This window comes from Aegilops tauschii, chromosome 6, assembly GCF_002575655.3.
Source record: "Aegilops tauschii subsp. strangulata cultivar AL8/78 chromosome 6, Aet v6.0, whole genome shotgun sequence".
Classification (NCBI taxonomy): Eukaryota; Viridiplantae; Streptophyta; class Magnoliopsida; order Poales; family Poaceae; genus Aegilops; species Aegilops tauschii.
The window spans coordinates 8631843-8659312 of NC_053040.3; the positions used below are offsets into that span (position 1 = coordinate 8631843).

Consider the following 27470-nt stretch of genomic DNA (forward strand, 5'->3'; position numbering starts at 1 on the left):
TGTTCCAAAGTTTCAGATTTTTTAATTTTTGTTTCTTTTGTTTATTTACTGTTCATAGAGGGTGTAGGGGTACCCGGGTGTTGAAAGTCCTGTCCCAAGTGGATCTTAATGTTGCGTGAGTGCGGGTGAGGTGCTTGCGATATTGCCTAGTTGTGCATCATGTTGCCGAGGATGATCACAACCAACCTGGAGTGTGTAAAGACAATGATGGCATTGGTCAAATGTCTTGGAGTGCCCCATGGCTGTCGAGTGTTAAGGAACACTCTGAATGCTATTGCATTCCTTGATGAGAAGAAGATCACAACCAAAGTAGATCGCCTGAATAAGACATTAGGGTGGTCGGATGCCGAGGTGAGCATTTCTCTGCCTAAGTGGCCGCTTGTGCTCGGGAAATCAAAAGAATTGATGCAACATAAGTCTGTGTTCCTCATCTCTAAGGTGGGTTTGGAACCGACCTACCTTGCTCAATGATCGATAATGCTCTATTATAGCCTAGAGGGCCAGATGAGACCTCGGTACTACATTATAAAGTTTCTCAAGGACAATGGGTTGCTCAGTCGTGGCCCCAGCCGTGATACATTTTTTTCGTGAATACACAAAGCTTGCGTATCATTCATTTATAGGTAGAAAAGAGTATACAAGGAGGGTGGGGCGCTAGAGTGCTACGTACACAGGGATGGCGTAGTCGCTAGCGCGAGCATGATAGATGATGGGTATGCTCAGCCCCAGTACAAGCATCTAGCGCCTATGGTGCTATGGTGGCTAACCCAGTTGCTCCTGCCTTGATCCAGGAGCTCACTTCTTCGCGGATGTCTCGGCATAGCTGTGTGGCTGAGGGGGTGCCGCCGTCAAACATGCAATGGTTGCGGTGCCTCCAAATGGACCAAGCGATGAGCAAGATGAGTGAGGAGAGGCCCTTCTTGTGTGCCACCGGGGTGCTAGACGTGGTAGTGTGCCACCGGTCAAGGAACCGAGTGCCAACGGTCGGCGCATGAACTGGAGGGGTGCACCAAGCCAGACATCTGTGCCAAATCTGCCTCGAGAAGAGGCAACCCGCCAGGAGGTGCTCCATGGACTCGATCTCCTGATCGCAGAACAGGCAGAGGGCGTGGTGGGGGAGACCGTGGCGGGCCAGGCGCGCGGCGGTCCAGCACCGGTCCTGGAGCGCCAGCCATGCGAAGAACTTGATCCGAAGGGGGGCCCATGATCTCCAAGTCAGCTGCCAGTGCGGTGCACGGATGGAGCCAGCGAAGAGCGCGTCGTAGCAAGACTTGGCGGAGTAGCAGCCGTTGTTAGTCCAGCGCCAGCTCAAGCGATCCGGCTCGTCGGAGAGGGTGGTATGCTGAAGGCGGCGCCAGAGCTCGATGTATTGTACCATGGCCACCGGAGAAAGAGCTCCTTGAGGGTCGCGGGTCCAGGCGCGGTGGTGGAGGCCGTCCGCGACGGAGCAGGAGCGACGGCGTCGACGGGGGACAAGGGAGGCCCGTGATACATTTTTCAAGGAAACCAATAAGTATTTCATGGAGAAATTCATATGTCCTCACGAGGAAGATGCACCATAGCTCGCAAAAGACTATGTTGCCACTTTGGAAGGGGAAGTGCCCACTAGACTGGTAATTACATGAACAAAGGATTCATAGCTCTATATGTAGAATCGCTATGTAGTTCTAAAGCCAACTATTTTTTTGGTCATTATTTTGTATGGTGAAGAACATACATGTTTCTGAAGATTTATGTGGCTTTCTAAAATCTATCCTTTGATTATGTATTGATTTATCCTTTGTGCCTTTGTTATAAGAAGATTACTTAATATATTTGAGTTTATACTTCATGATTGTCACGGAAGGTTCACTTTTTCATAAACAGTTGGTATTTGCCATTTTATGAATTTCAATTCATGTCACGGTTATCATAACTTAGGATTATTCGTTGCAGCATCATAGGAAGATACATCACAAGTTGTAGGTGGGTGCCAACTTCGAAGGTTAGAGTATCCAATGGGTGCACCAACTATGTTATGTTAGGAAGCATTCACCACGGGTGCCTCCTAGTCGACGGGGCGCATCCTCTCACTAAATGAACATCGCCGAAAGAAAATGCAAGCATCAATGTCAAGTCTAAAGACTTAAACCCCGGTAGGTTGGTTCCACCATAAAGAACCTAACCATCTGAGCTCAGTTCGCATATTTCAAGGTTTGAATCCCGTTATAAGTACTACTAACAGAGCGCTTTAGCAACACAAGGGAATGTATATATAGAAGTTGGTGTCACGCCCCAAACAATGGGAACCCACGTTTATATATACTAGAGGGTGACGATCACATTGCCGTGCCTTTCCTCAGAGGTGGCCTTTGTTTGAGCTTCGGCTTCTGATTCCGGGATTATACTCCTCTGAAAATCTGAATCGCAAACAAACAGCCAGCTACCCACCGTAGATTCTAGGAATCGATTGTAAACGTTACACTGCGAGGCGTCCCGAAGCGGAAGCTGTGAATTCGGTGATTCCCGAGCTGCCACTTACCCCAATAGAAGTATACCTACAAGACATATGCCATTCCCTGTCCTCCGTCCACCATCGAAGGCAGATAGGAGAGCAAAGCTGACCGTGCACCTGGCGAATGTATCGGCCCCTCCATCTCGCCGCCCCCGTCGCCAACTTTGGGTAGGGATGCGGCTGCTCCACTCCTCTTGCTGCTCTCCATCGATCCAGCTGCCGCCCCAGATCTCAGCGTTGGCATCCATGGCGGCTGGATCCGAACACATTCGCCTATCCAACCTCTGCCATAGTGCCACCTCACCACCTCCTGCTCTCCCCGCCGCCCCAAGGTCGACCTGCGCTGCCCCAACCACACATCCCCTCTACTGCATCCAAGCCCTCACATGCGTTGTTCCTGCTGATGGCCCGCTCCTTCCTTGCCGCCCCTAGCAAATCAACATCAACAGCCGGCGCTGCTGCTCTGCTATGCTTCCTGCTGCTGCTGCTGCCTGGTAGATCGACAACAATAACCAACATTGCTGCTCTGCAATTTTTCAAGACGTTGCTGTTGCTCTGTTTTGTAATGAGAAAATTGCAAAAAACCACCACAATTGTGGACGCGATTTCACAAAACCGCCACCTTTCGTTTTTTTTTTTCAAAAAACCACCACATTTGTGCTGATAGTTTTCAAATAACGCTGATCGAGCGTTTTGCCGCGTCTGATAGCAAACCTGACCGGTTGGGCCCGCTGTCAGGTGCCAAGTGGACAGGGGGCGACGGCGGCCGTCACGCGCCGTTAGACGGCGTCGCACAAAGCCTAACGACCCGATCCAGAGCAGCCAGTTCCCCCTCTCCTCCCCCAATTCCCCCTCCCCCATGGCGACCGGCGGCGGCGGTGACGACAGGGACGACCCCCACCTCTCCATCCTCGATTCCGCGGGCCTCTCCGCCCTTCGTAGCTCGCCGACGGTGCTCCCTGGTACTGCTGGCCCTGTTCGATCCGCCATTGCCGGTGTCGATGAGCGCGGCGAGGAGGTCAGCAGATTCAAAGCGAGCTCCGACGACCTTGAGTCCAGGGCGGTGGCCAATCTGGCCCAGGTGTGGAAGGCCAACCCAGGGCATAGCCATCAGTACACATCCGGCCTTGGTGGCGTGGAGTGAGTTTTTCCCCTTTCCAGTTATTTGCATTGCGATTCTGGTAGTGTAGGTGAACAATTGATGTGATTTAGGTACTGTAGTTATAAGGTTTCCTTTGTTTGCAGCTGAATGTAGGAATTAGGGCAGTGCAATTAGGGTTTGTAGCTCAACTAAGGAATTAGGGTTTGTAGTTGTAGAATTGTTAACTGAATTGTAGCTCAATTAAGGAATTAGTTTTTCGATTCAGGAGTTAGGGTTTTAATTGTACAATTGGTGTTCAATTTGCTATGAGCTGAATTTTCTTAACTGAACATGATGTTTACTTACTTTTGCTGTGAAACAATTGGGTTTTAATTGTTAACTGAATTCTCTAAGTTTACTGAATTTGCTGTGAAACAATTGGGTTTTAATTGTTAACTGAATTCTCTAAGTTTACTGAATTTGCTGTAAAATAATTGGGTTTTAATTGTTAACTGAATTCTCTAAGTTTACTGAATGTGCTATGAGCTGAATTTTCTTAACTGAATATGTGGTTTACTTACTTTTGCAGTTTGGATGAAGATGAACCTTGGGATCTCAAGTTCCATTTTCAAGGTTCTGACAACATGGAAAGGACCATATGTGAATCTGATATCACATACATCAATATGTTAGCTATTATTGGGATTGAGGGGTATGATCAGAAGGACTCAATGTATTATGTGAAGCAACATGGTGTGGGAATGGCAGGCATGAAGCAAATCAAATCTGAGGAAGATGTTGAAGAAATGTTGATATTATATGAGGACAAGAGGTGTGTCAATGTCACAGTGATGAAAGGAAGAGAGTCTGACATGGAAATGAACATTGGAGATGGATGTGAGCAGCAGATTCCAATTTCTAAGATTGGTTCTCCTAAGGTATATAGTGTAGATGATGCAGGTGTGATATATCAAACTCAGACCAGTGAACAACTAATGCACACCTTTGTTCTATTTTAATTTTGTATCAGGAGAGAAGATCTTCCCCTACAGATGCAAGAGCTTCAAGAGCAACATCTGGTGGAAGAGTTGCAGCTGAACAGCCTGCTCCAACAGCTGCTGCAAGTTCTAGGGCTGCATCATCTGCTCCCAGGCCTACTTCTGCTGCTGCTGCAAGAGCCTCATCATCAGCAACAACAGCCAATGCAGCAACTGCTCCCAGGGCTACTTCTGCTGCTGCTGCAAGAGCCTCTTCATCAGCAACAACAGCCACTGCATCAACTGCTCCCAGGCCTACTTCTACTGCTGCAAGAGCCTCTTCATCAGCAACAACAGCCACTTCATCAAGAGCTAGGTCTTCATTTGCTCCTCCAAGGACTGCCACTACTACTCAATCTGCTTATGGAAGGGTGAGGAAGAGGCCTAACAGACTTAGGGATTACTTCTATGCTAGTGGAAATTAGAGCATATCTAGTTGTTGTTCTTGTTGTGCTGCTGGCATGTCTTTTGGAGAAAAACTATGTGCTTGTTGTGCTGCTGGCAACTTGTCTTTTGGAGAAAACTATGTGCTTGTTGTGCTGCTGGCTAGTTAGAACTTGCTGAATGCTGCTGCCAAACTATGTGTCATGTTGCCAAACTTGTTATGTTGTGGTGCTGGCAAGTTAGAACTTGGTGTAATGTTGGCAACCTATGTGAACCATGTTGTTTATTGTGAACCTGATGTCATGTTATGGTGTTGTTCAACTATATGGCTTCACATTCTGTTGAAAATGGTGTTGTTCAACTATATGGCTAGGGGTATGCTAACCATAGTGGTGGATGCCTCTCGTCGACGGTTGTCGAGAGGCTAGGGGTATGCTAACCACAGTGGTGGATGCCTCTCGTCGACGGTTGTCGAGAGGCTAGGGGTATGCTAACCATAGTGGTGGATGCCTCTCGTCGACAGTTGTCGAGAAGCTAGGGGTATGCTAACCATAGTGGTGGATGCCTCTCGTCGACGGTTGTCGAGAGGCTAGGGGTATGCTAACCACAGTGGTGGATGCCTCTCGTCGACGGTTGTCGAGAGGCTAGGGGTATGCTAACCATAGTGGTGGATGCCTCTCGTCGACGGTTGTCGAGAAGCTAGGGGTATGCTAACCATAGTGGTGGATGCCTCTCGTCAACGGTTGTCGAGAGGCTAGGGGTATGCTAACCATAGTGGTGGATGCCTCTCGTCGACAGTTGTCGAGAGGATAGGGTTATCCAAACCTTGGATAACCCTATCCTCTCGACAACCGTCGACCAAAGGCATCCACTACTTTAGTTTGCGTAACCCTACCCTCTCGACAACCGTCCACAAAAGGCATTCAACAAAAAGGTTTGGCTAACCCTACCCTATTCAATTCGGACAAGAATGCATATCAATAAAACAATTCCATATGAGCAAATTCAACTAATATCATAGCTCCAAACACATATATAGTTCAACAAATATTCCATTGCACATTACAACATAGTCTTCACACACCACCATACATAGTTCAACATCATAATACTAAGGTTCATATTGGACCCCAATAGTCTTCACACCACACCATACATAGTTCAACAAATAACAACCAGCAAGGCAGAACACATAATACCAACAAACATCATACTTTACTCATTGCAAATTTCACTAATTTTCCTTATCTTCATCTTGTTCTCCTCCCCAGCCTTAAGCAAATCAGCTATGATATACTCAAGTCTTTTCTTCTCTTTCTTCAACTGTTTCATACCTTGCTCTGCTACAGCATTCTTCCAATTACTAACCAACTCATCATTGCTCTGCTTGATCACTTGGAGTGTTGTCTTCAGTTCCATATTCTCTTTCTCTAACCTAGCCCTTTCTTCATGGGCTTCAACTACAGCACTTTCTACATCACCATCCTCCATAATCTTCTTGTAATTCTCCTTCATCACATTCTTGTGAACTGTTGCAAAAAAAATGCTTGTTTCCTTGATGTGGTTGTGGTGCTTCTCCTGGATTAGCCTCTTCTCTTCTCCAAGCTTCACTATGAGCTTTTCTTTGGATTCATTCTCTTTGCTACTCTGCTCATACATATCCCAAAGTTTGCGAAGTGCATTTTTCATGCGTTCTGGCCACTGTGGGTCAATCCACTGAACCAGACCACAATTGTCTCCCTCCTGTAATAATGATAATTAATAACCATTTACTAAAACCTGCCTAATTCAGTGAGATAGCAGGATAGGGTAATAACAAATTTGTTCTAATGCACACCTTTGTTCTAATTAAAATGATGGAACAAATAACAAATTTAATAGCAGGACAACAATATCAGCTAACTAACACACATACTCAGTAGACAACACAACAAATTATTTCCAGTTAACATAGTAAAACCTGCCAAATCTCATCTAACAAATATATTGAGTTAACCGTTCATTTCACCTGCCAGCTAACAAACAAACCTACATTCAGTTAACCTGCTGTAACATTCCAAATTTTCAATTTGGAATGTTATACATAGATCATCTTTTGCATATCATGTTTTGTTGCATTTTGACAAATCCTCGATAAATCCTAAGCAACTCAAGGACCCTCGGAGAGAGTTGGGGATTTTCTCGAATTTTTAAATTTGATTTTTCAAACGAGGATTGGGGTTTTAATTATTTTTCTCTCCGAAAAAATATTTCAATTTTAAATAAACGAGAGGAGAAAATATGACTTCTCCAAAACAATTGAAATACTGGAGGAAAAATGTTAAAAACATTATTTGGAATTTATTTGGATTTTATTTGCAATTTTTATTGCATTAAAAATATTGCATGTTTTCAAAATATTTATTTTTGATTTTAAAAATGTTCACCCTATTCTAGATTTTCTAACTAGACGGGGAAAATTTATTTCATATTTTTCTGATTTTTATTTATTTTTCTACGCAATACTTTCCGCAGAACTTTTTTAAAAAAAAACCGCGCCGGCGCCGACTGGGCCAAAGGCCCAGCCGACGGCCCGAGCCCCGTCGCCCCTCTCCTCTCTCCCCACGACGCCGCCGCCGGAGTCCGTCCCGGACACGGGAGCCGCCGCCGCCTCGGGTGCCCCCTTCCCCAAGCACCTCGGACCCCCCTTCCATAAATAGCCCCCCCCCCCCTCTCTTTCCTCACCACCGCCGCCGGAGGAGCCCCGCCGCCGCCGCCGTTTGCTTTGCCCGCCGCCGCCGCCGGGAGCGCCGGAGCCGCCGCCCCTCGCCGCCGGAGCCCCCCGAGCCGCCGCCCCTCGCGCCCGAGCCCCGCCACCGGAGCCCCTCGCCGGAGCCCGCCCATCGAGGTACTGCCGCCGGCCGTCTTCGTTGTTGACCGGTTTTCTGTAAAAAAAAAAACCTTTTGTTTTTAAAAAAAAACCCTAGATCGGTTTTTTTCGGTTTTCTTATTTCGCGAGCGTTCACCGAACTGTTCGTTTTAACGAACGCGTTCGTCGGTTTTTCTCTGTTAACGAACGTCCGTTATTTAACCGTTCATCCGTTTTTCTTTTTCGTCGGATTTTCTCGTTATTTTCTCAAATTCGATTTCTGATCGAATTTTTGAATATGTTTAACTTCTCGCTCGTTTATCGGAATCAGGTGATTCAAGCGCCTAGAGTTTCGTCTCGAAATTCTCTTTCCGTTTAACCTACTGAAACAAGTTTTTGCTACAGTAAAATTTGACCTAGATCCAGATTAGCAAATGAAGTTTCTTTCTTTCGCCGTTTGACTTTCGTTGCTTCTTTCGAGTTGATTCTTTTTGCAAACCGGAGTTCTTAAGTTGAACTTTCTGGTTGGATCTTTCATTCGAGTTTTACCTGTGCATTAGCTGAGTACTGATTGTATGCTTGTTTGTTTGCGTTAGAGTACCCGGAGTGTGCCGCTTGTTACTTCGACTCGCTAGGTTTTGCGGATCATCAGCAAGGCAAGTAACACTTCGATCATATCCCGTTCATACCCAGTTTTATTGCATTAGATCTTTTTTCCCAAACACATTGCATGATTAGGATCTAAATAAACTGTGGGTATTGGGAAGTAGTTGAGGTAGTACCTATTTCCTACTTTACTATATCAAACCCTTGGGAGTTACTTCTACGTTGCTATTATATTGCCATGCTATGCTCGTAGACGTGGATTGGGTTTGAGTGATATTCATGACAGATGTGAGATGTTTAATAATGGTTCAACTTAAGGTGGCAACTAAAACTCACATCTGGGTGGATTGAGGCACCTGGAGAACCCAGTGTTGTCTGTATGTATAAGGTCCGCCACCCAGGCTCAAAGGGATCATAAGATTATTCATGCTAGAAACTTCCGTGTGCAGCCACAAGCTATTATGGGCTCTAGCATAGCTGAGTAGGTTACAGGATCTCTTGAAGAGGTGGACTAGCAGATGTAGGGGAAAGTAGGTGTACCGGTCCATCCAGAGTAAAGAGTGATTGTTTCTGAAAGACTGTGTCTCGGTCATCCGTTTCTCAAACATCATGCAGTGCGAGAATCAAACGGAGGCGATCGAGTCTTGTGGGGAAAAGTGCACAAACCTCTGCAGAGTGTACAAACTGATCATGATTAGCCGTGTCCCCGGTTATGGACAACTTGAGTATCTAGTATCTGGATTATCATTTGAATCTCATCACTGTGATACTTATAATAAATTTTGTTGGGTTAATGATGTTACTTAATTGGGATTGAGTTGGAGGTACCTTCTCAATGTTTCAACCACCATGATAGTTAAATAAAATTTATTCCTTTGCAGTAGGATAAAATTGGCTTTTCGCAAAACTGTAACCATAGAGCCTTTCCACCAGCCATATATGCATATAGTATAGCATTATTATTGTTCATTGCTCTCTATGTGTTACTTTGCCAGCATATTCTATGTGCTGACCCGTTTTCGGGCTGCAACGTTTCATGTTGCAGACTTTTCAGACGACGAGTAAGGTGCCTTAGGTCGTGGTCTTATACTCAGTGATGCCGCTGGAGTTGATGGACTCACTTATCTTCCAAGTCTTCCGCTGTTATCGTTATTAGATGGCCTTAAGCCATGCTTATCTCTTTGGAGATATTCGATGTAATAAGTGTGTGATTGCTACTCTGTTATAAATCCTCCATTTGTACTGTGCGTGTCAGCATTACTGATCCAGGGATGACACTGGTGCACAGCAGCACAGACCATTTGAGATCTGGTCGCTACACCTGCAACTAACCTCATTACCACATCCGTAAAACCTACGGCCAGTGTTGATTCCTTGAAAAACAACAGCCCTGTGCACAACAACGTTGTGGCAGCACACCGGTCCTCCGGCAACAATGCCACACCACTCGGGGTCAACAATGGTATGCGGGATCTATAATAGTGCAATATAACTCATATATACTCCCAGAGCTCAAATCAATGAAAAGCAAAGCTCAAATCGATGGAAACCCTAACCCTAATCCACGGGAAAATCATACTCACATAGGTTTCGTCGTCGTGGGCGTTGAAGAGGGGTGACACAGAGTCCTCGCTGCTGGTTTCGCCGTCCTTCCAGTCGACCATGGCTGCGGCGGGTTTCGGCCGGCGGCGAGAAATGAGCGGCGGAAGAGATGGGAGGCAGAGACTGGATCGAGAGCGAGGGGAATGGACGACTGGGTTCGGCTGCACCAGGCTTTGTGCGATGCCATCTAACGGCGCGTGATGGCCGCCGTCGCCCCCTGTCCACGTGGCACCTGACAGCGGGCCCAACCGGTCAGGTTTGCTTTCAGACGTGGCAAAACGCTCGATCAGCGTTATTTGAAAACTATCAGCACAAACGTGGTGGTTTTTTGAAAAAAAAAACGAAAAGTGACGGTTTTGTGAAATCGCGTTCACAATTGTGGTGGTTTTTTGCAATTTTCTCGTTTTGTAATTGACCAAGTGTGGATTCGAGGTCATTGCAGACATTTGACAACACTTTGGTTTTCCTACAACCTGGTAAACAAACAGCTAGCTTCTGATTCTCAAAATCTGCAGCTACAGATGATTCCCTGGAATCCAAGCCACAACAGATTTCAGGAATCTGTAGCCCAAACTGTATGCACGGGAGAACTAATCAACAAAGGTTAGCCGCTACGTATGCCAACCGGCCACGAACATACATGAATCAGTCAGCCCAGTTTTGTCACCCTCCACCAGAGTGGATAAGAAAAGAGAAAAATACACGGGGCAGCAGTAAAAAGAGAGAAAAACAAGTGAGGCAGTTGAAGCTATTCTATGCATAGTCGGTTCCGGGTAGAATATGTCGTGCATGAACATGAATTGGTGATTACCCGGCTATCTGAGGAGAGGAGATACCATTTTTTTTATATATTTTTTGAGGGTAAGAGGAGATACCATTGAAGTATAGGAGCTCTATACATAGAAGCACGTGACAAAAAGCGAGCAAGACGAGAAAAGAAAATGCGGAGAATAAAAGCTAATCACAAATACATACTTGATGCTCTTTCGACAAGCAGCGAGCGAGATGACAAAACAGTACATGGAATAAAAGCTAATTGTAACTAGGCAACTAGTGTTCTTTTAACAAAAAATCTACAAAACCATATACTCCCTCCGTAAAGAAATATAAGAGCATTTAGATCACTAAAGTAGTATATAACTCAACCCAAACAGAAATACAGAGTTAAAATTAAACAAATTTGGAATTTGATGAGCATATTTTTAATTCGATAAATAAAATTTGAATTTAATGAACATTTTTTAAATGTGATAATTATTTTTTGAATGTGATGGACATTTTTGAATTGTTGACCATTTTTTACATCGGTGAACATCTTTTGAATTCGATGAACAAAAAAATGTTCATGAATTTGAAAAGAAAAATCGCAAAAAAATTCAAAGTTAAAAAAGTGTGCAATTTTTATAAGGTGTTCACAAATTTGTAAAAAATGTACCGGATCTTCATGATTTCAAAAAAATATGCATGTAATTAAATAATGTTCATGATTTCAAAAACTGTTCATGATTTCAAGAAATGTTCATGAATTTAATTTTTTATTCCCAAATTTAAAATGAATAAGAAAAACAAAAAAAGAAATTAAAATGGAAATTGAAAACAAATAAGAAGAAATGAAAAGAAAAGGCAAAAGATAAAGAAAGAAAAAAGTAAAGATAGAAAAATCGAAAGGAAAAAAATCCGGTTCAGGGAAGGTTCTAGAACATTCCCAAAATCGGAGGGCAAGAAATCCGTTAATGTTCTGGCCCGCAGGAGGATCAAAGGCTAGAGGGGTACGCGCATGTCGCATGGGTGCGCCCTCCGCGCCAAATAGGAAACACGGAAGTATTGGACTATACGTGGCCATGGGATACCCGGCCCGATCGGCCTGGCCCGAACCGGCCAAAAAAGCCTGACCCGACCCGACCTGGTCTTACCTATGGGCCGGGCCTAGGCCTAGGTTTTGAGCCCGAAGGTCGGGTCGGGCTGGGCCTAGGCGTGCCATATTTGTCATTTTGCGAAGAGGCCCGGCCCAAGGCCCGGTGGGCTTTTCCACTGATGGGCCGGGCTTAGGCCTGAATTCTAGGCCCGATGGCCGGGTCGGGCCGGGCTCGAACCTAGGTTTTCTGCTTCGGGCGGACCGGGCCCAAGCCTGGCCCGGCCCAACGGATGGCTAGGTATACCATGGACTACTTGATGCTCAAATGGAGCCCACGGGCAAGTCTCTCGCATGTACTAGTGGGCTGGGCTTTTCTTTTGCGTGAAAGGGACCGGGTTGCCCTAGGTTTAAGTTATTTTTTTGTGGGTAGGGTTAAATTTTTTAGTTTTTTTCTGCCATGTGCTTGCACTTAACTAGAGTGACTAGCCTCGAAAGCGGACGTTTGGCTCTCGGGTGTATATGGACCGGATATAGAAAATTGATTTAGTAATTGCAAAAAAAGTTAATAAATTCTATTTTTTTGGAACAAACTTGACCTTCTATTATACTAGTAAACAATAAAAATGTTAGGATACCGTTTTGCATGAAAAACTAATACCAAGCATGCCTCAAAACGTTGAGGATTTCCTTGAACTCGCGTCCAAGAGGCCGTTGCCAAGAAAAGGAGGATGCTAAATCTTTGGAAACCAATTAATTCCAGCTAAAAATATATCAAAAGGAGGTATCTATTGTCTTTACGTAAATGTGTCCTTAAATATCAATTAATACATTAAGTCCTGCCAAAACATCGGGCGTATATCCACACGATGATACATTAATTCAACGCCAAAGGTTTGATTTCTGTCCCTCTATATAAACGACTATGCAAGGGCCAAAGCTTACGACATCCTTAAGCACACAAGGAAGAAAGAAGCGATTCTTTGTCGATCTCTTTGTCATGGCAGCCCAGAGCAACGCTACCAGGAAGGCTGTGATTTTCGTGGTTCTTATGATCATGGCTTCCACCCTATCGTCATCGTCTTGCTACGCTCGCACAAGTAATAACATCTCTTCTTGTTTTATTCATGTGTTGCCAATTCTTTGTTGTCCTCTCGAGTCTTGATCGATTACTTTCATTCGTATTCAAGTCACTGCACCTGTTTAGTTTACCAAAATCGTCACTATTTTCCCGTACATGCATACATACATCAATTCATATATTTTTTCGTGCATGATCATGGATCATGGATTGAACTTGCAGTTGAAGATGGAGCGAATCTTCCATGCTTCCATCAGGAAAAGTGCAACGATCGTTGCCAGACCGTATGCGGCCTGAGCTTTAAGCCCTCGGCTCATGCGTATTGCAAGCAGGATCAGTGTTGTTGTGCCTAGAATTATGCTTCGTTTCTGGCTAGAGGAATAATTTCATCACATATGCTTGCAAATGTAGTATTGGTTACCGACAAATAATATAATTGAGCTTCTTATGTTGTGCGATCCACATTTGTTACTTTGGTCAAAAATTTCTTCCTTGGAAGCCCCTTCACATAAACTTGTGTTTTATCTGGTTAATATTTCCTCTAAAATACATGCTTTACCTGGTGTTCGTAATCCAAGCCGAGGAATCGCATACAACACAGATGTTCCTTGTGTTTTGATGTCAATGAATTTGAGAGAGAGGAACTCTACGCTTTGATGGTCCCATGTATTAACCTTTTTTGTAGTATATATATATATATCCGTGTGTTAGTTTTTTTTCTTTTTTGCAAAATGATCCAGATCTACTATCAAAGTGCACCGAAAGTATAAAGCATCTCAAACAGAATAAAAATTACACCGAGATTCCAAGACCACCGAACAACCATTGGTGGTGCCAGAACGAGCCGTTGACGTGCCCGCAGTCGCCACTCCCCTATCGGAGCTGGGTTGACCTTGCCGCAGTCGCCACTCCCCTATCGGAGCTGGGTTGACCTTGTCGACGACAGCTTTCTTGCACATTATCATTTGATAAATCAAATAGTGTGGACGTACAGATCAATTATTCTTCCTTGCACGAAACAGGCTGAGAATAAGAAGGGATTCACTCAAAAGAATAATAATACACCATGGCACCCTGTTGCTAATTTCACGGGCTGGATTTTAATCCGCATAATCGACAGAGCACTTGCAGATAATCCAGCGATAGAAACAGGCTGCCTCATGTTCAGTTACAGATTATAAAAATTTTCTGCCCCAAACTTGCAGATCAATATCCTTGCTTAATTTAAGAGCATAATAATTCTGACTGAGACAATACACATTCTGCCCCAAACTGAATCTACCCGAGTGTCCTGCATCCACTCCCAGGGGATCTGATACCCACGGTCGGCTTATCGGGCCGTCGCACAAACAAGCAAGGCTGTACACTCCATGCTCCAACATGACACAACAACCATGGGTATGAACTACAAACTAACTGCAATGAACATACTACCGTCCCTGATAAATCCGCTACAAACTAACTGCAATGAACATACTGCCGTACTGGGAAATACTGTAGCTCATTCACATCTCGAAATAGGCTTTCGCCCCGCTTTATAAATATAGCAAAGATCCGTACAACCAATATCCAAATCCGCAACATAACAGCAGCTGGGGCAGCAGCACAATCATGCCCAAGAAACGTAAGAGAAATAAGAAAAAAAATCACCTAGTGGCTGCCGACAAGCGGCCCTACGAAGACGATAAACGGCGTGCTGTAGCCAGGAGCGCATCCAGCATGAGGTCAAGACGAGCGCGGCCGCGCTGCCTAGTAAGCGGGTGCCAGTGCTGCAGAAAAGTAAGTAATTTGAAGAAGGAGTCGGACGCTCGCCTCGGAAACACCCGCTCAATCACCATTTTATTACGCGTTGTCCAAAAAGTCCACAACAAGGCCGCAAAAATAAGCCAAAATAAGCGACGCTGCCGCACAGGTTGGGTAGCCCTGGTTTGGAGGAAGTTTGCGAGGTCCGGGGCCTCCCAGTCGGGCCCTAGCGCCTCACGGACGAACGTCCATAGGACCCGAGCCGCGGTACATGAGAATAGGGTGTGAGTCCCATACTCGGGCACCGTGCATAAGGGGCACATGCCATCCCCCGGGCCTTGCCTCTTACGCACCTCGGTCCCCGAAGGGAGGCGATCTCTAAGGAGTTGCCAAACAAAGATCTTGATCTTCAAGGGCAAAGGGGCCTTCCACAAGGCAGAAATCCAAGGAATGGTGGGGAACCGACATAATGCCTGGTGTGTGGAGTTGACGGAGAACTCTCCCGACGGTGATAGCCGCCAGGACACGGTGTCTGAATGATCCGACAATACCAGCGGTAGGGCTGCACGTAGCCTAGACCACTCGATATTCTCCGTCTGCCCAAACATCCGACGAAACCGTATATCCCAGTGCCCAGAGCGTGCAGCCACGGAGACGAGGAGTAACATGCCCGCGCAGATCGAGAACAGGACAGGGAATCCAATCCTCAGGGGCTCGGTACCCATCCATGGGTCCAGCCAGAATTGGGTCCCATTCCCATTACCTATAGAGAAGGAGATTCCTACACGAATGTCCTCCTTGATCCTTTGGATGGATCGCCAGAACTGGGATCCTCCAGAGCGGGAGCATGCCAGCAGGGGTTCTCCCCTTAGGTATTTTGCTTGGATGATTTGAAGCCACAAGCCCCCATCGCCTCGCATGATCCTCCACACCTATCTCAGCATGAGTGCGACATTCATAGGCCTCCCTGGTCCTTGGGCATGCACATGTCCGCCCACTTGACCATGTGATACTTCTGGCGGCCATTGGCTGCCTGCTAGAAGAACTTAGCAAGCTCCTTATCGAACGAGCCGTGTACGCCCTCCGGTAAGATATACATCCCCGTCATATACATGGGGAGGCTCGCAAGGTTAGAACTAATAAGGGCCGATTTACTCGCCTTAGAGGTAAACCGTCCGCGCCACGGCTCAGCCCGGCACGCCATACGTCCTAGCATCGGGTCAAATGCACTCATCAGAATCTTCGTATCAGCCATTGACATCCCCAAGTAAGTGATGGGGAACGTGGCCAGCCTGCAGTTTAGGTTATCCGCAATGCTTTGTTGCTCTACCGCGGAGAACCCTAGGACTACCACCTCGCTCTTATCAAAATTGATCTTCAGTCTCGACATAGCCTCGAAGCAGAGGAGGAGAAACTTAAGATTCACGATGTCAAGGTCTGACCCCTCCACCATGATCATGGTGTCATCTGCATATTGGAGGTGGGTGACTCCTCCCCCCGGGATCAGGTGGCCAACTACCCCCGATAGGTGGCAAAATCTCCTAGCTTTATCCAGGATGCCAGCCAAAGCATCAACGACGAGGTTGAAGAGGAGGGGGAGATCGGGTTCCCTTGCTTCACTCCTGCAGAGGACGTAAAGAATGGTCCCACCTCGCCATTAATATTAATCGCCGTCCTTCCGGACCGAACCAATTGCATGATCCATGAACACCATCTGTCGTCAAAGCGCTGGTGAAACTATGTGTAAAACCTGTTGTAGTACGGTAGGTTTCATTTCTGTTTTAGGACTATGCTGATTCATTAATATTGGGATGGGGGGGGTTCTGTTTTGGCTCTTTCCCCAATAATTTCAAACTTCTATGGGGTTGGCACTCACCTCGGTGAAGGTATTGTTTGTTGGAGCTGTGACACTCTATCCCTTGTCCATTAGTCTCCGAGAGAAACAAATAGATCCATCTAGGACCCCAATGGTGGCACGCGTTGCATCCCCCTCCCCCTTACGAATCATCCATGAGCCCCTTCACTTTTTGCCATTTTGTTGCCAGGACAGAGCGTCCGGATTCCACGTGTGGCCCTTATCACTCACGGAGCTTAGGCAAAGTCCAAATGGGCCATGGTCTGCCCAGCTCTGGAGCTTCTCCTCCCATTATAACCAGCCCATGGGTCACAAAAAACCAACCAGTAGCAATCCTTACAGCCTGGCCTGCCCAACTATTTTGGTGCAAGCTCCGCCACTGGCCCTTATACGACAACCATGACGGTGCCGAGTGATGGATTGCATTCTTCTACCGAATTCAGAGCTTCCTTTTCATTGTATTGTATGTCTCATGCCAACAATGATTTAGTGCCACAACTATGTCATTTTCATTGTTGGCTACCTGCGACCGATGTGTCATCGAGGGGGTGATGATGATAATGTTGTGGTGGCGTCGATGCTAACTGGGTAACTCGTCTTTTTAAGAGAAGGTCATCATGGCTAGCTTTATTTATATCATATGATAGTTATATTATCCATGAGCTTGCTGACTAGACAACCAGGGGGGTCATTATCTAACTAAAAGAAAAGTTATTACAATAACTATAGTTTGCTAGCATATGCACGGATCGATTAAAAAAACGAAAACAATGCTTAAACGGGACCCTTCTTATTGTTGTAGCTATATCCACACACTCCGTGAAAATTGCCGCCGTAGCATCCCACTATTTTACAATACAACAATACTTTTTTGGTAGAAGATAAGAACTTTTTTTTGACCTGTAGACTTTTTATATATTAGAAAAAGACAAGAATTCCTTTTGTTATTTATGAGATAAAACATGTTCTGGTGGCCGTTGGATGTTATTTGGATGGCAGGGATTGGATGATTACTTAGTGGCTCAGCCTAAGTTAATTAGAGAATCCCCCACCACACACCACACCATCGCAGGAGACACACGCCGCATCCCACATCCAACGCCACCGCCGCCGCCGCCCCGCCGTCGGCGTCATGCTCCACCTCCGGCAGCGCGTCCTCTCCCATCTCCTCTCCGCCGCTCCCCATCCTTCCACCTCCCCACTCCTCTCTCTCCACCGCCTCCTCTCCACCGCCCAGGCACTCAAGGCCTCCGCCAAGCTCTCCCACCTCAAGTCCCCGGCCAAGCCCGACGCCGTCCTCGCCTTCCTCGCCGACCTCGGCCTCTCCGGCGCCGATGTCGCGGCCGTCGTCGCCAAGGATCCGCAGTTCATCTGCGCCGGCGTGGAGAGAACTCTGGCCCCTGTCGTCGCGGGGCTCACCGGCCTCGGCCTGTCAAATGCTGAGATTGCGCGCCTCGTCTCGCTCACCCCCGGCTACTTCCGCTGCAGATCCGTCGTCTCCAAGCTAGAGTACTACCTTCCACTCTTCGGCTCCATCGAGAACATGGTCCGGCCGCTCAAACATGACCACTTCTTCCTCCGCTCTGACCTCGAGAGGGTGGTCAAGCCAAATGTCAAGCTCCTAGCAGAGTGCGGGCTAGGTGCTTGTGATATTGCCAAGCTGTTCATCCGTACGTCAAGGATGCTTAGCGCTAAACCAGGGCGTGTCCTGGCGATGGTTGCGTGCGCCGAAGGTATAGGTGTGCCCCGTGGCTCTGTAATGTTCAGGCAAGCGCTGCACGCCGTCTCATACATCAGCGAGGACAAGATCGCTGCCAAAGTGGACTACTTGAAGAAGACGTTTAGGTGGTCGGATGCCGAGGTTGGCATTGCTGTGTCCAAGGGGCCGTTTATGCTGGCGAGGTCAAAGGACATGCTGAAGCGCAGGTCCGACTTCCTTATCTCTGAGGTGGGGTTGCAGCCGGCCTACATTGCTCATCGCCCGGCTATGCTCACCTACAGCCTGGAGGGCCGGCTCAGGCCCCGCTACTATGTTGTCAAATTTCTCAAGGAAAATGGATTGCTAGAGCACGGGCGGGGCTACTATACAACACTGGTTAAGACTGAGAAGGTTTTCATGGAAAAGTTCATCTGCCCACACAAGGAAGCCGCACCACACCTCGCTGAAGACTACGCGACTGCTTGCAAAGGGGAAGTGCCGGCTAGATCCAGATTTACATGAACCAAGAATGGGCTATGAAAATTGGTAAACCGTGTACGGTGCAACAAAGTTTTCATTGTGCAGGAAGCTGGTAATTCCTATTTTGGTATACTTTGCCTAACTGGATGTTGGTTATCTGCTCTGTTAGATGCTGGTATGGTCATTGCCAACGCTTGATGAAATGAAACTGATAATTTCAATCCTGATATGTTAGTGTTATCATTTAGTAGAGCAGAAACCATGACTTGGTTGTGAACTTGTTCATCCTCATGCCATTTTATTTATAACTTGGAACTAAGTGAGAGCATGCCGTTCTGCATTGTATTAAAATTTCTATTTTGAAATCTAATGCATTCTGGGCGAAGTTGGCTTGCACCGATGGCATTGGTGTGCCCTGTGACTCTGGGATGTTCAGACACACCCTGTGCATTGTTGCATTCCTTGGCGGGAAAAATATCACTGCCAAAATGGAGTACCTGAAGAAGGCGTTCAGGTTGAGTGATGCCGAGGGTGAGTATTCCTGTGTCTAAGGTTCTGATTTTGTTGAGGGCGTCCAAAGAATCGCTTCAGCGAAGGTTTGAGTTCCTCATCTCTGATTGGGGTTGGAACAGGCTTGTACATTGCTTATGGCCAAGCCATGTTCTTTTATAGCCTGGAGGGCGCGCTGAAATCTTTGTTTTGCTGTAAAGTTTCTTACGACAATTAACAAATTTAAATGCTTAGTGCACCATAAAGGTTTTGCTTGGCACTGTAAGCTGGCAAGCTTTGTTTCAGTGTTCTTGCCTAACAAGATGTTGGTTGTCCAGTATGGTATGTCTGTCGCATGCAAGAAATTATTTCCATGAGTCCTCATATGTCCGTGTCATCATTTTTTTTTTCTGACTGTCTGTTCTGGACCCTTTTTTTGGGAACAAATTGGACTTGCTGATGGCCACAACACATTGATCAATCCAAGGATGCAGTTTTGATCTAGTTGCTTGCTCTAGTTTGTGTGAGCTGAATATCTTCTTTATGCAGTATCTTTCTTTGAAGGTATTAAATGATGTGAAAGTAATTCTTGCTTTACTACCTTGTAGCAGTTTTTTCCTTTATTGTGCTCCTGTAATTTTTGAGTGGCCTACTGACTGACACTTTCAGTTTTAGTGACAACTGATCTCTGAACACTGCAGTTGTAGAGTTTTATATAAGTCTACCAATCTCAGGTTTGCTTAATCAGGGCTTGTCATGATTTATGCCCAGCAAATGGTTAGAATATTTACCTCTGTTTAGTCTGTAACTGGTTACATCGTAGGGAATGTTTACCTATGATTTATGCAAACCAGAGTTAGGCATTAACAGAGCTTGCTTGCACTAGATGGCATCTGTTTTTCTGTGTTGCATAAGTATATTTTCACAACTATATCAATTTTGTACTGCCGACCTTTGTACCAAAACTTATTGATGCAAGATGTGATACTGGACAACATGAATTATCAGCTACCCAGAAGTTTACCACCCCGATACCAGATGCTGAATCTATCTGCATATTTTTGTGCACATTATGCTTTGCTTCCATGTTTTGTTGGCTTCTGAACTCCTGTTTTCATTTAGGTATGAATGTGCTTCTTAACTCGATACTTTCTTATTATATTATCTAGCTTATGTGATGACAGCAAAATCATATCTTACTGCTTGCCCTCTGCAAAATTCCGTGCTTTATATGGTTGCTGATTGATCAACTACAGTGCTTGAGAGCTTTAATTAGGTAGCGGTCCATTGATTCGCTAGGTAATGATGCAGTTGAGCTATTAAGATTTTAGAGACCGGTTGTAGACAATCATTTACATTTCCTGTCACAGGCCACTGTGGTTATCTTGCAAGACCATCCTCCCTTGCTATATTAGCATTCTCATTATCTGCAGGAGTTTTGGAATCTGTGGGCATGCACCCGCACATCCCCATGATGAGTAAATATCCCTTTGACCAAGTGCTGATTTCTTTTGTGTAATTCTATGTCTGTATTGTTTTTTATGCCCTTTTTATGTGACTGTGACTTCACAACTTTTCAAATCCTGAGCACTCTGTCTAGTAGTACGAGACAAACTCTTAAGAATTCAATTCAACCTAGGGAGATTTTCATTTCTTCCTGTCTCAAATCACTCAATACTCATACAAATATCCTTTTGTAGGCGCCAACATTCATGTATGCCATTTAAACATGATTCAGAGCATAAGTATACATGATTCAGAGTAGTTATTAGTAGAATACTTGAGATGAGCACGCTACTATTACGAAGAGAGAACTGCAAACCATACCATGAAATGAAGATTAACAACAGCCACTACTGCCTTCTTTTTTATGGGTTACTATTTTGGACTTGTTGATGGCCGCAGTACGTTTATCAATCCGAGGATTCAGTATTGATCCAGTTTGTTGGTTGCTTGTTCTCATTCCTGTGAGCTGAAAATCTTGGTTCTTTCTGCAGTATCTTTTTTTTGAAGCGATTAAGTGCTATGAAAGTAATTCATGCTTTACTACTCTGTATCAGATTTTTTTTTCTGCTGTATTTTTAATGGCCTATTGGCTGATACATTTAGTTCTAGGGACAAGTGATCTCAAAACCGAACAATAGAGTTGTGCATTTTCTATGTAGCTCCTACCATCTGGTCCAAATACTATGGCTGGTTAAAACCAAGCCTCCTCATGTTTTCATCAATCAAGGGCTTACAGGTGTCTAAAGCTATGTTGTTATCTCATGATCTATGCTAGCAAATGGTTGGAATATTGACCTCTGTTTGGTGTGGTTTCCAATCTGCCTAATTGATCTCAAGTGTTAGCTTCGTTGTTCTGGATCACTAGATGACCCGGTGCGCCAAATGGCGCAGAGACCCAATTGAAACCATGTTCGTGTTGAGAAATATTTTCCTTTTTTAGTAACTTTATGTTTGATCAAGGATAGAGACCATGTCAAACCCGAAGTGTTTTGAACGTGTAGTTGGACAATGTGCCATTTGGCTCTATGTTACCCAAGTAAGGTGCAAGGTCCAAATTCAAGCATCAAGGGTAATGATTCTAAACCTTTTGTAACAGAAACCTTTGCATTTGTTAGTAACTTCGAGTTTTAGCAAGCACTGAGGGTAATAATTCTAAACCTTATATATGGAAAATTAAGGAATACCTATGTTCAAACTATATACTTTAGCATGTGAAACTAATTCAAACTATGCAAGTTGAAATATTTAGAGACTGATCATAAAATTGCCGGCTCCACTCTACTGCGACGCGAGAGCCGGCTTGCTGCACCTTCCCCGCATAATTGGCCAGAAGGTATTTTAAAATTTTGAATTGTCTACATTAGTATTTCTTAGACATCATATAGGAGATGAGAGAACAGTAAAAAAAATTGTTAAATGAAAACTATGTACCTTAGCTATCTAAGACTAATGAAAACTGCAATCTTGAAAGAGGAAAACAACATTGGAAATCCTAATGTTCCTGGTCCTGAATGGTGTATTCGTCTAAATATGTAGTTGATCACCCGGTGCAAAGTAAAAAACTTCTCATGATATAACGCTGGGAACCTAAAAGCAAGTGATCACACATACAAACATTCCAAGGGAAAATGCGTAAACTCACAACTCAGACAAACTACTAACAGGGCCATGTATGATTTTGCAGCTTAGAATATACATAAAACAGAACAGTGCAGGTAGCCTTTACCTAAATCTCACTACTAACTTTATTCGAACATTTATTCTTAGATCATCCATACTCCTTTTATGTACAAATCATGCAATATCTCTGTATAAATCAATGCCAATGGCCGCACATGCACAAGTCTGAACTAAACAATATATATGATATAGCATAATTATATGATCTAAAATAGATGCATGATTAGGGGAGGAAGATGGTGAAGCCAAAGATGACTGCTAAAGTTTCGCTACTCCTTGATCATCTTGCCCAAAACTAAGGTTATTACTGCAGGAACGTTCAACCCTCATTGTATGTTCTCCTGATTGCATAATTGTTATCTTCACAAATTCTTCAATTGCAGGATATAGCTTCACCAGATCTTCGACAAGAAAATCATGCAACTCCACCGCAAATTCAACCCTAGTAGGTCCACCACCGATAATCACAAAGTGAAAGATCTTCCTTCTCTCCTCTTCACTGAGGTTAGGAGGTGACGCCTTTTCAAAGTAGTCTATCACGTTCTTCCGAATCTTTTGGGCATCCTCCATGACCTGACATTTACAATGTGAGGCTGTAAGCACAAGATATGACTAATACTGTACGGTACAATAACCTAAAGTATCAATACCATATATCTCAAGATTTTGCAGGAAATTAAACTGTAACTTACATCTTAGGATTGAAACATGAGAAATAGCAGAACAGTAAAGAGACACACAATGCCAATAAGGATTTGACCTTCAGAAAGTGGCAATGCCTCATCACACCAGGAGTGTTGAATGTATTCACAGTAACTCCAAGAGCAACAACCAAGTAATCATAATCAACCATGAAATCACCATTCCCGTCCAAATTAGTCCCAACAGCAGAGCGGCAGTGGACGGCTTTCGTCGGATCGATCTTGAAGCACTCTGGTAAATATTCACATGTTTGATTGGAGTATAACCTGGAAACAAAATCAATCTCGAAAGATTACAGAGTGAGGAGGCCGCATGAAGAGAGAGAGAGAGTTTGCTGAAGCTCACCTCGGTGTGTTGGCATCGGATATGTGGCGTTCAATGTGGACTCCTTAGGCAAACACTAAGTTATTTAAACAGGTCTGAGATTATTCTGAGATGGCATCGGATATGTGAAGCACTCAATCTCTATAGCCAAACACTATGCATGCTGAAATAACTAAGTTTTGTTTTCAACAGAATTCTGAGATTATTCCATTCTCAAGCAAGTACGCATATGCGAAACACCTTTTCAGTGAAGAAGCATAGTGGAAGTCACCATCCAGCCATGAATATAAATAAAATGAAAGGACAACCAATGAAAATATCTACAACAAAAGCATTCCACTAAGATGGATCATTAGTAAATTACCAGTATCATGTATCCCTTGGCCTCCTCTGCGAGCGCCTGCTAAAGTAGAGTAGAGCAAGTGCCAGGTAGCTTAGTTTTTTCACACGAGACACACAAGCAAGAGTGAAGCTGCACGAGAAGATACCTTACAGAAGCCATCAGAGTAACCAGACGGCGAGCTGAATAAGTGTGTGACCTACTGGTGGCCGCCATTTGGGTCGGGCCCCTCCTCCCACGGCAGCAAATCCTCGCGGCACCACTGTCACATGCTAGGCCTGAAGCGCGACGGAGTTAGGGTGGTGGACAAGAAGGGTGATGCCACAGCGGACGGCGAGGCTGCTGGGTCAATAACATGCCATCATATTTTAATTTTATTTTAGCAAAAAGGAGATAGAAATGTAGCAACCTGGCATAACTAATTAACTATTCTAATTTAAGGCAGATGATTGCATGTAATCACTAATCGTAAGTAATCAACAAGGCTAAATGATGGAATGAGAAGAGGAATGTATTTCATGAAATAGAGCAAGAGACAAAAACTTGAAAGGAAAAAACACTCAACGCTTGCAGGTGAAGAACATCATATAAAATGGATGGTCACCAATCAGGAAATGTGCAAAATATGTAATGGAACTTCTTTGAACTAACTACAATACATCGTCTGTGAAGCAAGAGTGAGAAAATACCAGGAACATGATTAGTGTAGTAGTTCTCTGGCTCACACTACACAGGAGCTGCTGTTGTGGCAGGAATTAAGGGCAAGGAGAGTAGGCGCACATGCTTGCTGGAGATCCTTGGCTGGCCGGTCGAACACGCAGCCACAGCAGAGAGAGTACCGCTACCCTAGAACAAGCACATGTTAAATGGAAAAATCCCTAGCAAGAGATTTTCTTTTGCACAGGAAGTATCAACGCCTCACATTTTCAAAGGCAAAGGGGCTCCAAATTTCACGAAGATATAAGATGCTAATATAAGATGGAAGCATCCAAGCAAATCTTTCATTCACCAAATGAAGTGTCTTAACTTTGGTTGCTCAGGCAAAATTTCTTGTTAGCTGTTGCATGTTCAGCTGGTGTCACCAACCTTGCATATTCGTTGTCCTTTATGTTTTGCCCAGAATGCTCAATTCCATTATTGCATGATGCCACAGCTGAAGAGCTTGGCATTCTTGCGACCGTCTTACCGCCTCTGTTTACAAGCCAAGAAATATTAGGAAAGAAAATTGATAAGGCACAAAAGCAAATCTTATTTATTTGTGTCACATTTGTAGGATTAAGGTTGACATATGACTACCCTTGTCTAAATTAGAGTTGCACATGCCCAACTCCATATTATTTCCGTTACAGCTATTTACACACATAACTGAACTCGCACTCAAATGCACTGGTTTGGTGGCATGGTGTAGTGTAACAAGCAGTCGCTCAATCATAATATTCATAGTAGCTTGGATGTGAAATTGGATACATCATTAGATTCTTCTCAAAGCAAAATTTTGAGTAATGCTACTCATATCCTAGTCAAATAAGGAATGGAGATCTGTGCTACAAGGATTCCTAAATGAATCCTAGTCTCATGAAACGCCTGTTATCTTCATGAAACACATGTTATCTTTAAAACCATGATACTTGGCCACAGGGAACCAAAGCAACGATCCAAAGGAAATAAAATTATGTAATCTGAAGCCAATATCAGAATGTAACATACTCATAAGCTGCCTGAATCGTTCTTGAATCTCATTCACCTTTCTACACTCTTGAATCAACATCCAACCATTTTGATCACAAATCCCAACCTCATGCCACATATCAAACTAAAAACTGCAGACATATGTTTGCTAAGGAAACTGAGATTTACGTAAAGCTCAGACTTTACTAAGAATTTCAAAAAGATCTCTTCTCTTTGTTGTCATTCCTCCTAAATTCAGAATGCATGGGTCATAGAAGAACACTCATTCTTTTAGCACAAACTCATGGAAAAAACTGGATGTGGCTTGAGGAGATGCCTCACCTTGAACCGGCGCACAGATCGTCGCCGCCTAGCACGAGTGCCTTGTCCAGGGAGGAGGCCTGAGCCTCTGACGATGACATCGCCAAGCAGTCACTCAATCATAATATTCATAGTAGCTTGGATGTGAAATTGGATACATCATTAGATTCTTCTCAAAGCAAAATTTTGAGTAATGCTACTCATATCCTAGTAAAAGTTAATAAAATAAGCAAATGTAAAAGCAGCAAATAATTCTTCATATGAGCTATAATAGGAAATCGTAATTACAGTAAAGTTTCATAACAATATACGCCGCAGCCCAGATATATTGTTACTATGCTTTTCACACCCCAAGGCTTCCTCGACGCTGGCTTCTTGTTCTCTCAAACTTGGAAAGAGAATTTTGCATACTGAAAGTGAATAATACGAATGCAAGAATTTTACTCGGCTTTAGAGTGCCTGTGGACCCGATGCTACCCTGCTCCCCCAGCACGGCGGCCTGTTGGGCGACGAGGAAGAGGTAGCAGCGGCCCGAGCTGGCTCGGGATGCAATCTTCAAGTATATATTGTGACCACCTTATTTGTTGATACTAAGAAATGTAAGAAGAAGCTAGAGTAGTGAAGGTTTAGATGTTGTACTGGTCAGCGAATCTACACTACACTGTTTGGAAGAGCGTCGGACGGATCCAGCCATTTCTGACCAGAGACGCACCAAAGTCTGACCTAACAACCCCTCTTTTCTTCTCTCGCCTCCTCACATATTAAAAATATTGGGTATTAAATTTCTTTAGCAAAGGAAAGCTCAATGAGAATTGAATAACTTGGAATACATAAGCGACAATTAAATGCGACATTCAACCAAGGCAAAAATTTAATGTTTTGTATGCCTTCTTTTTACTGTCGGCAAAGCCGAGAACACATCCATAGTCACCGCGGACAAAATAAAACAAGACACATTACTGAGATTAAACACCATGGCAGAGTATCATTCAGTCTTATGTGGGATTTAGGCAAGTGTGCTACTGTAGTAAGAAAATAAATAAAGAGATTATTATGCAAATTGGCCTATAGTTTAAAGAATCAAACTCAAAACGTAACTTCCAACCATATCTTCAGTGAAGAAATTAAACTTGAGCATAAGAGGGGAATTTATTGCTACACCTATATGCTTTTGATCCTTGCACAGTTAGTGCAGGGCAGTCACTGCTTTGATTTCTTCCCTGGCCCAACTCGCTTTGAACCACCGGAGTTTCTTAATTTCAAGATGTGTATATAGGCAATTTGAATGACTATATGAATTGAAAGTACATAGATAAACATATAAGAGAAGATGCAGCACCAGCACCTGTTGTTCTTGGGCGTCTGAATCTGATCATCCTTTTCTTCGGCATCAAGCGAAGAAGCATCAGCCTGAGCATTAGGGGTGGCTTGAATCGCAAAACAAAACGGATCAGAATGCAAAGATGTGTATATACAGCTCGGCTGCTGGAGCACAGGTTTACTCTGGTGCAGCAGTTTTGTTGGCCTCACCTGCTTTGTCAAAACCTAAGAAAAGAAAACCAAATCTTCTCTTCTAACTTCAAGTCACCAATAAGAGAGGAAGCAGTTGGTACAGAATAACTGCTGCAACTACGAAAAGAAAAACTGGAAATTTTACTTATGCACAGTATAGTGCCTA

The 27470-nt window shown here is 44.4% G+C and overlaps 2 protein-coding genes and 1 long non-coding RNA gene across 3 annotated transcripts; 2 read left to right on the plus strand and 1 right to left on the minus strand.

The window, feature by feature from the left end:
- Positions 1–12081: 12081 nt before the first annotated feature.
- On the plus strand, positions 12082–13395 carry LOC120966043 (uncharacterized). The gene is made up of 2 exons (XR_005759015.3): positions 12082–13004; positions 13208–13395. It is a non-coding gene; the product is annotated as an uncharacterized lncRNA (long non-coding RNA).
- A 2369-nt stretch (positions 13396–15764) lies between these two features.
- Positions 15765–16187, minus strand: LOC141025667 (uncharacterized). The gene has a single exon (XM_073501579.1). It carries the CDS (start codon positions 16185–16187, stop codon positions 15765–15767), a length of 423 nt encoding a protein of 140 aa, XP_073357680.1.
- Positions 16188–17622: 1435 nt separating this feature from the next.
- Positions 17623–21793, plus strand: LOC109732915 (uncharacterized). The gene has a single exon (XM_020292115.4). The coding sequence runs from the start codon at positions 17716–17718 to the stop codon at positions 18802–18804; it is 1089 nt and encodes a 362-aa protein (XP_020147704.1). The 5' UTR covers positions 17623–17715; the 3' UTR covers positions 18805–21793.
- Positions 21794–27470: the final 5677 nt, after the last annotated feature.

Bases quoted from the DNA above. Each gene is read 5' to 3' on its own strand.
- LOC141025667 (XM_073501579.1), bottom strand. From the start codon at position 16,187: ATGATCATGGTGGAGGGGTCAGACCTTGACATCGTGAATCTTAAGTTT.
- LOC109732915 (XM_020292115.4), top strand. From the start codon at position 17,716: ATGCTCCACCTCCGGCAGCGCGTCCTCTCCCATCTCCTCTCCGCCGCT.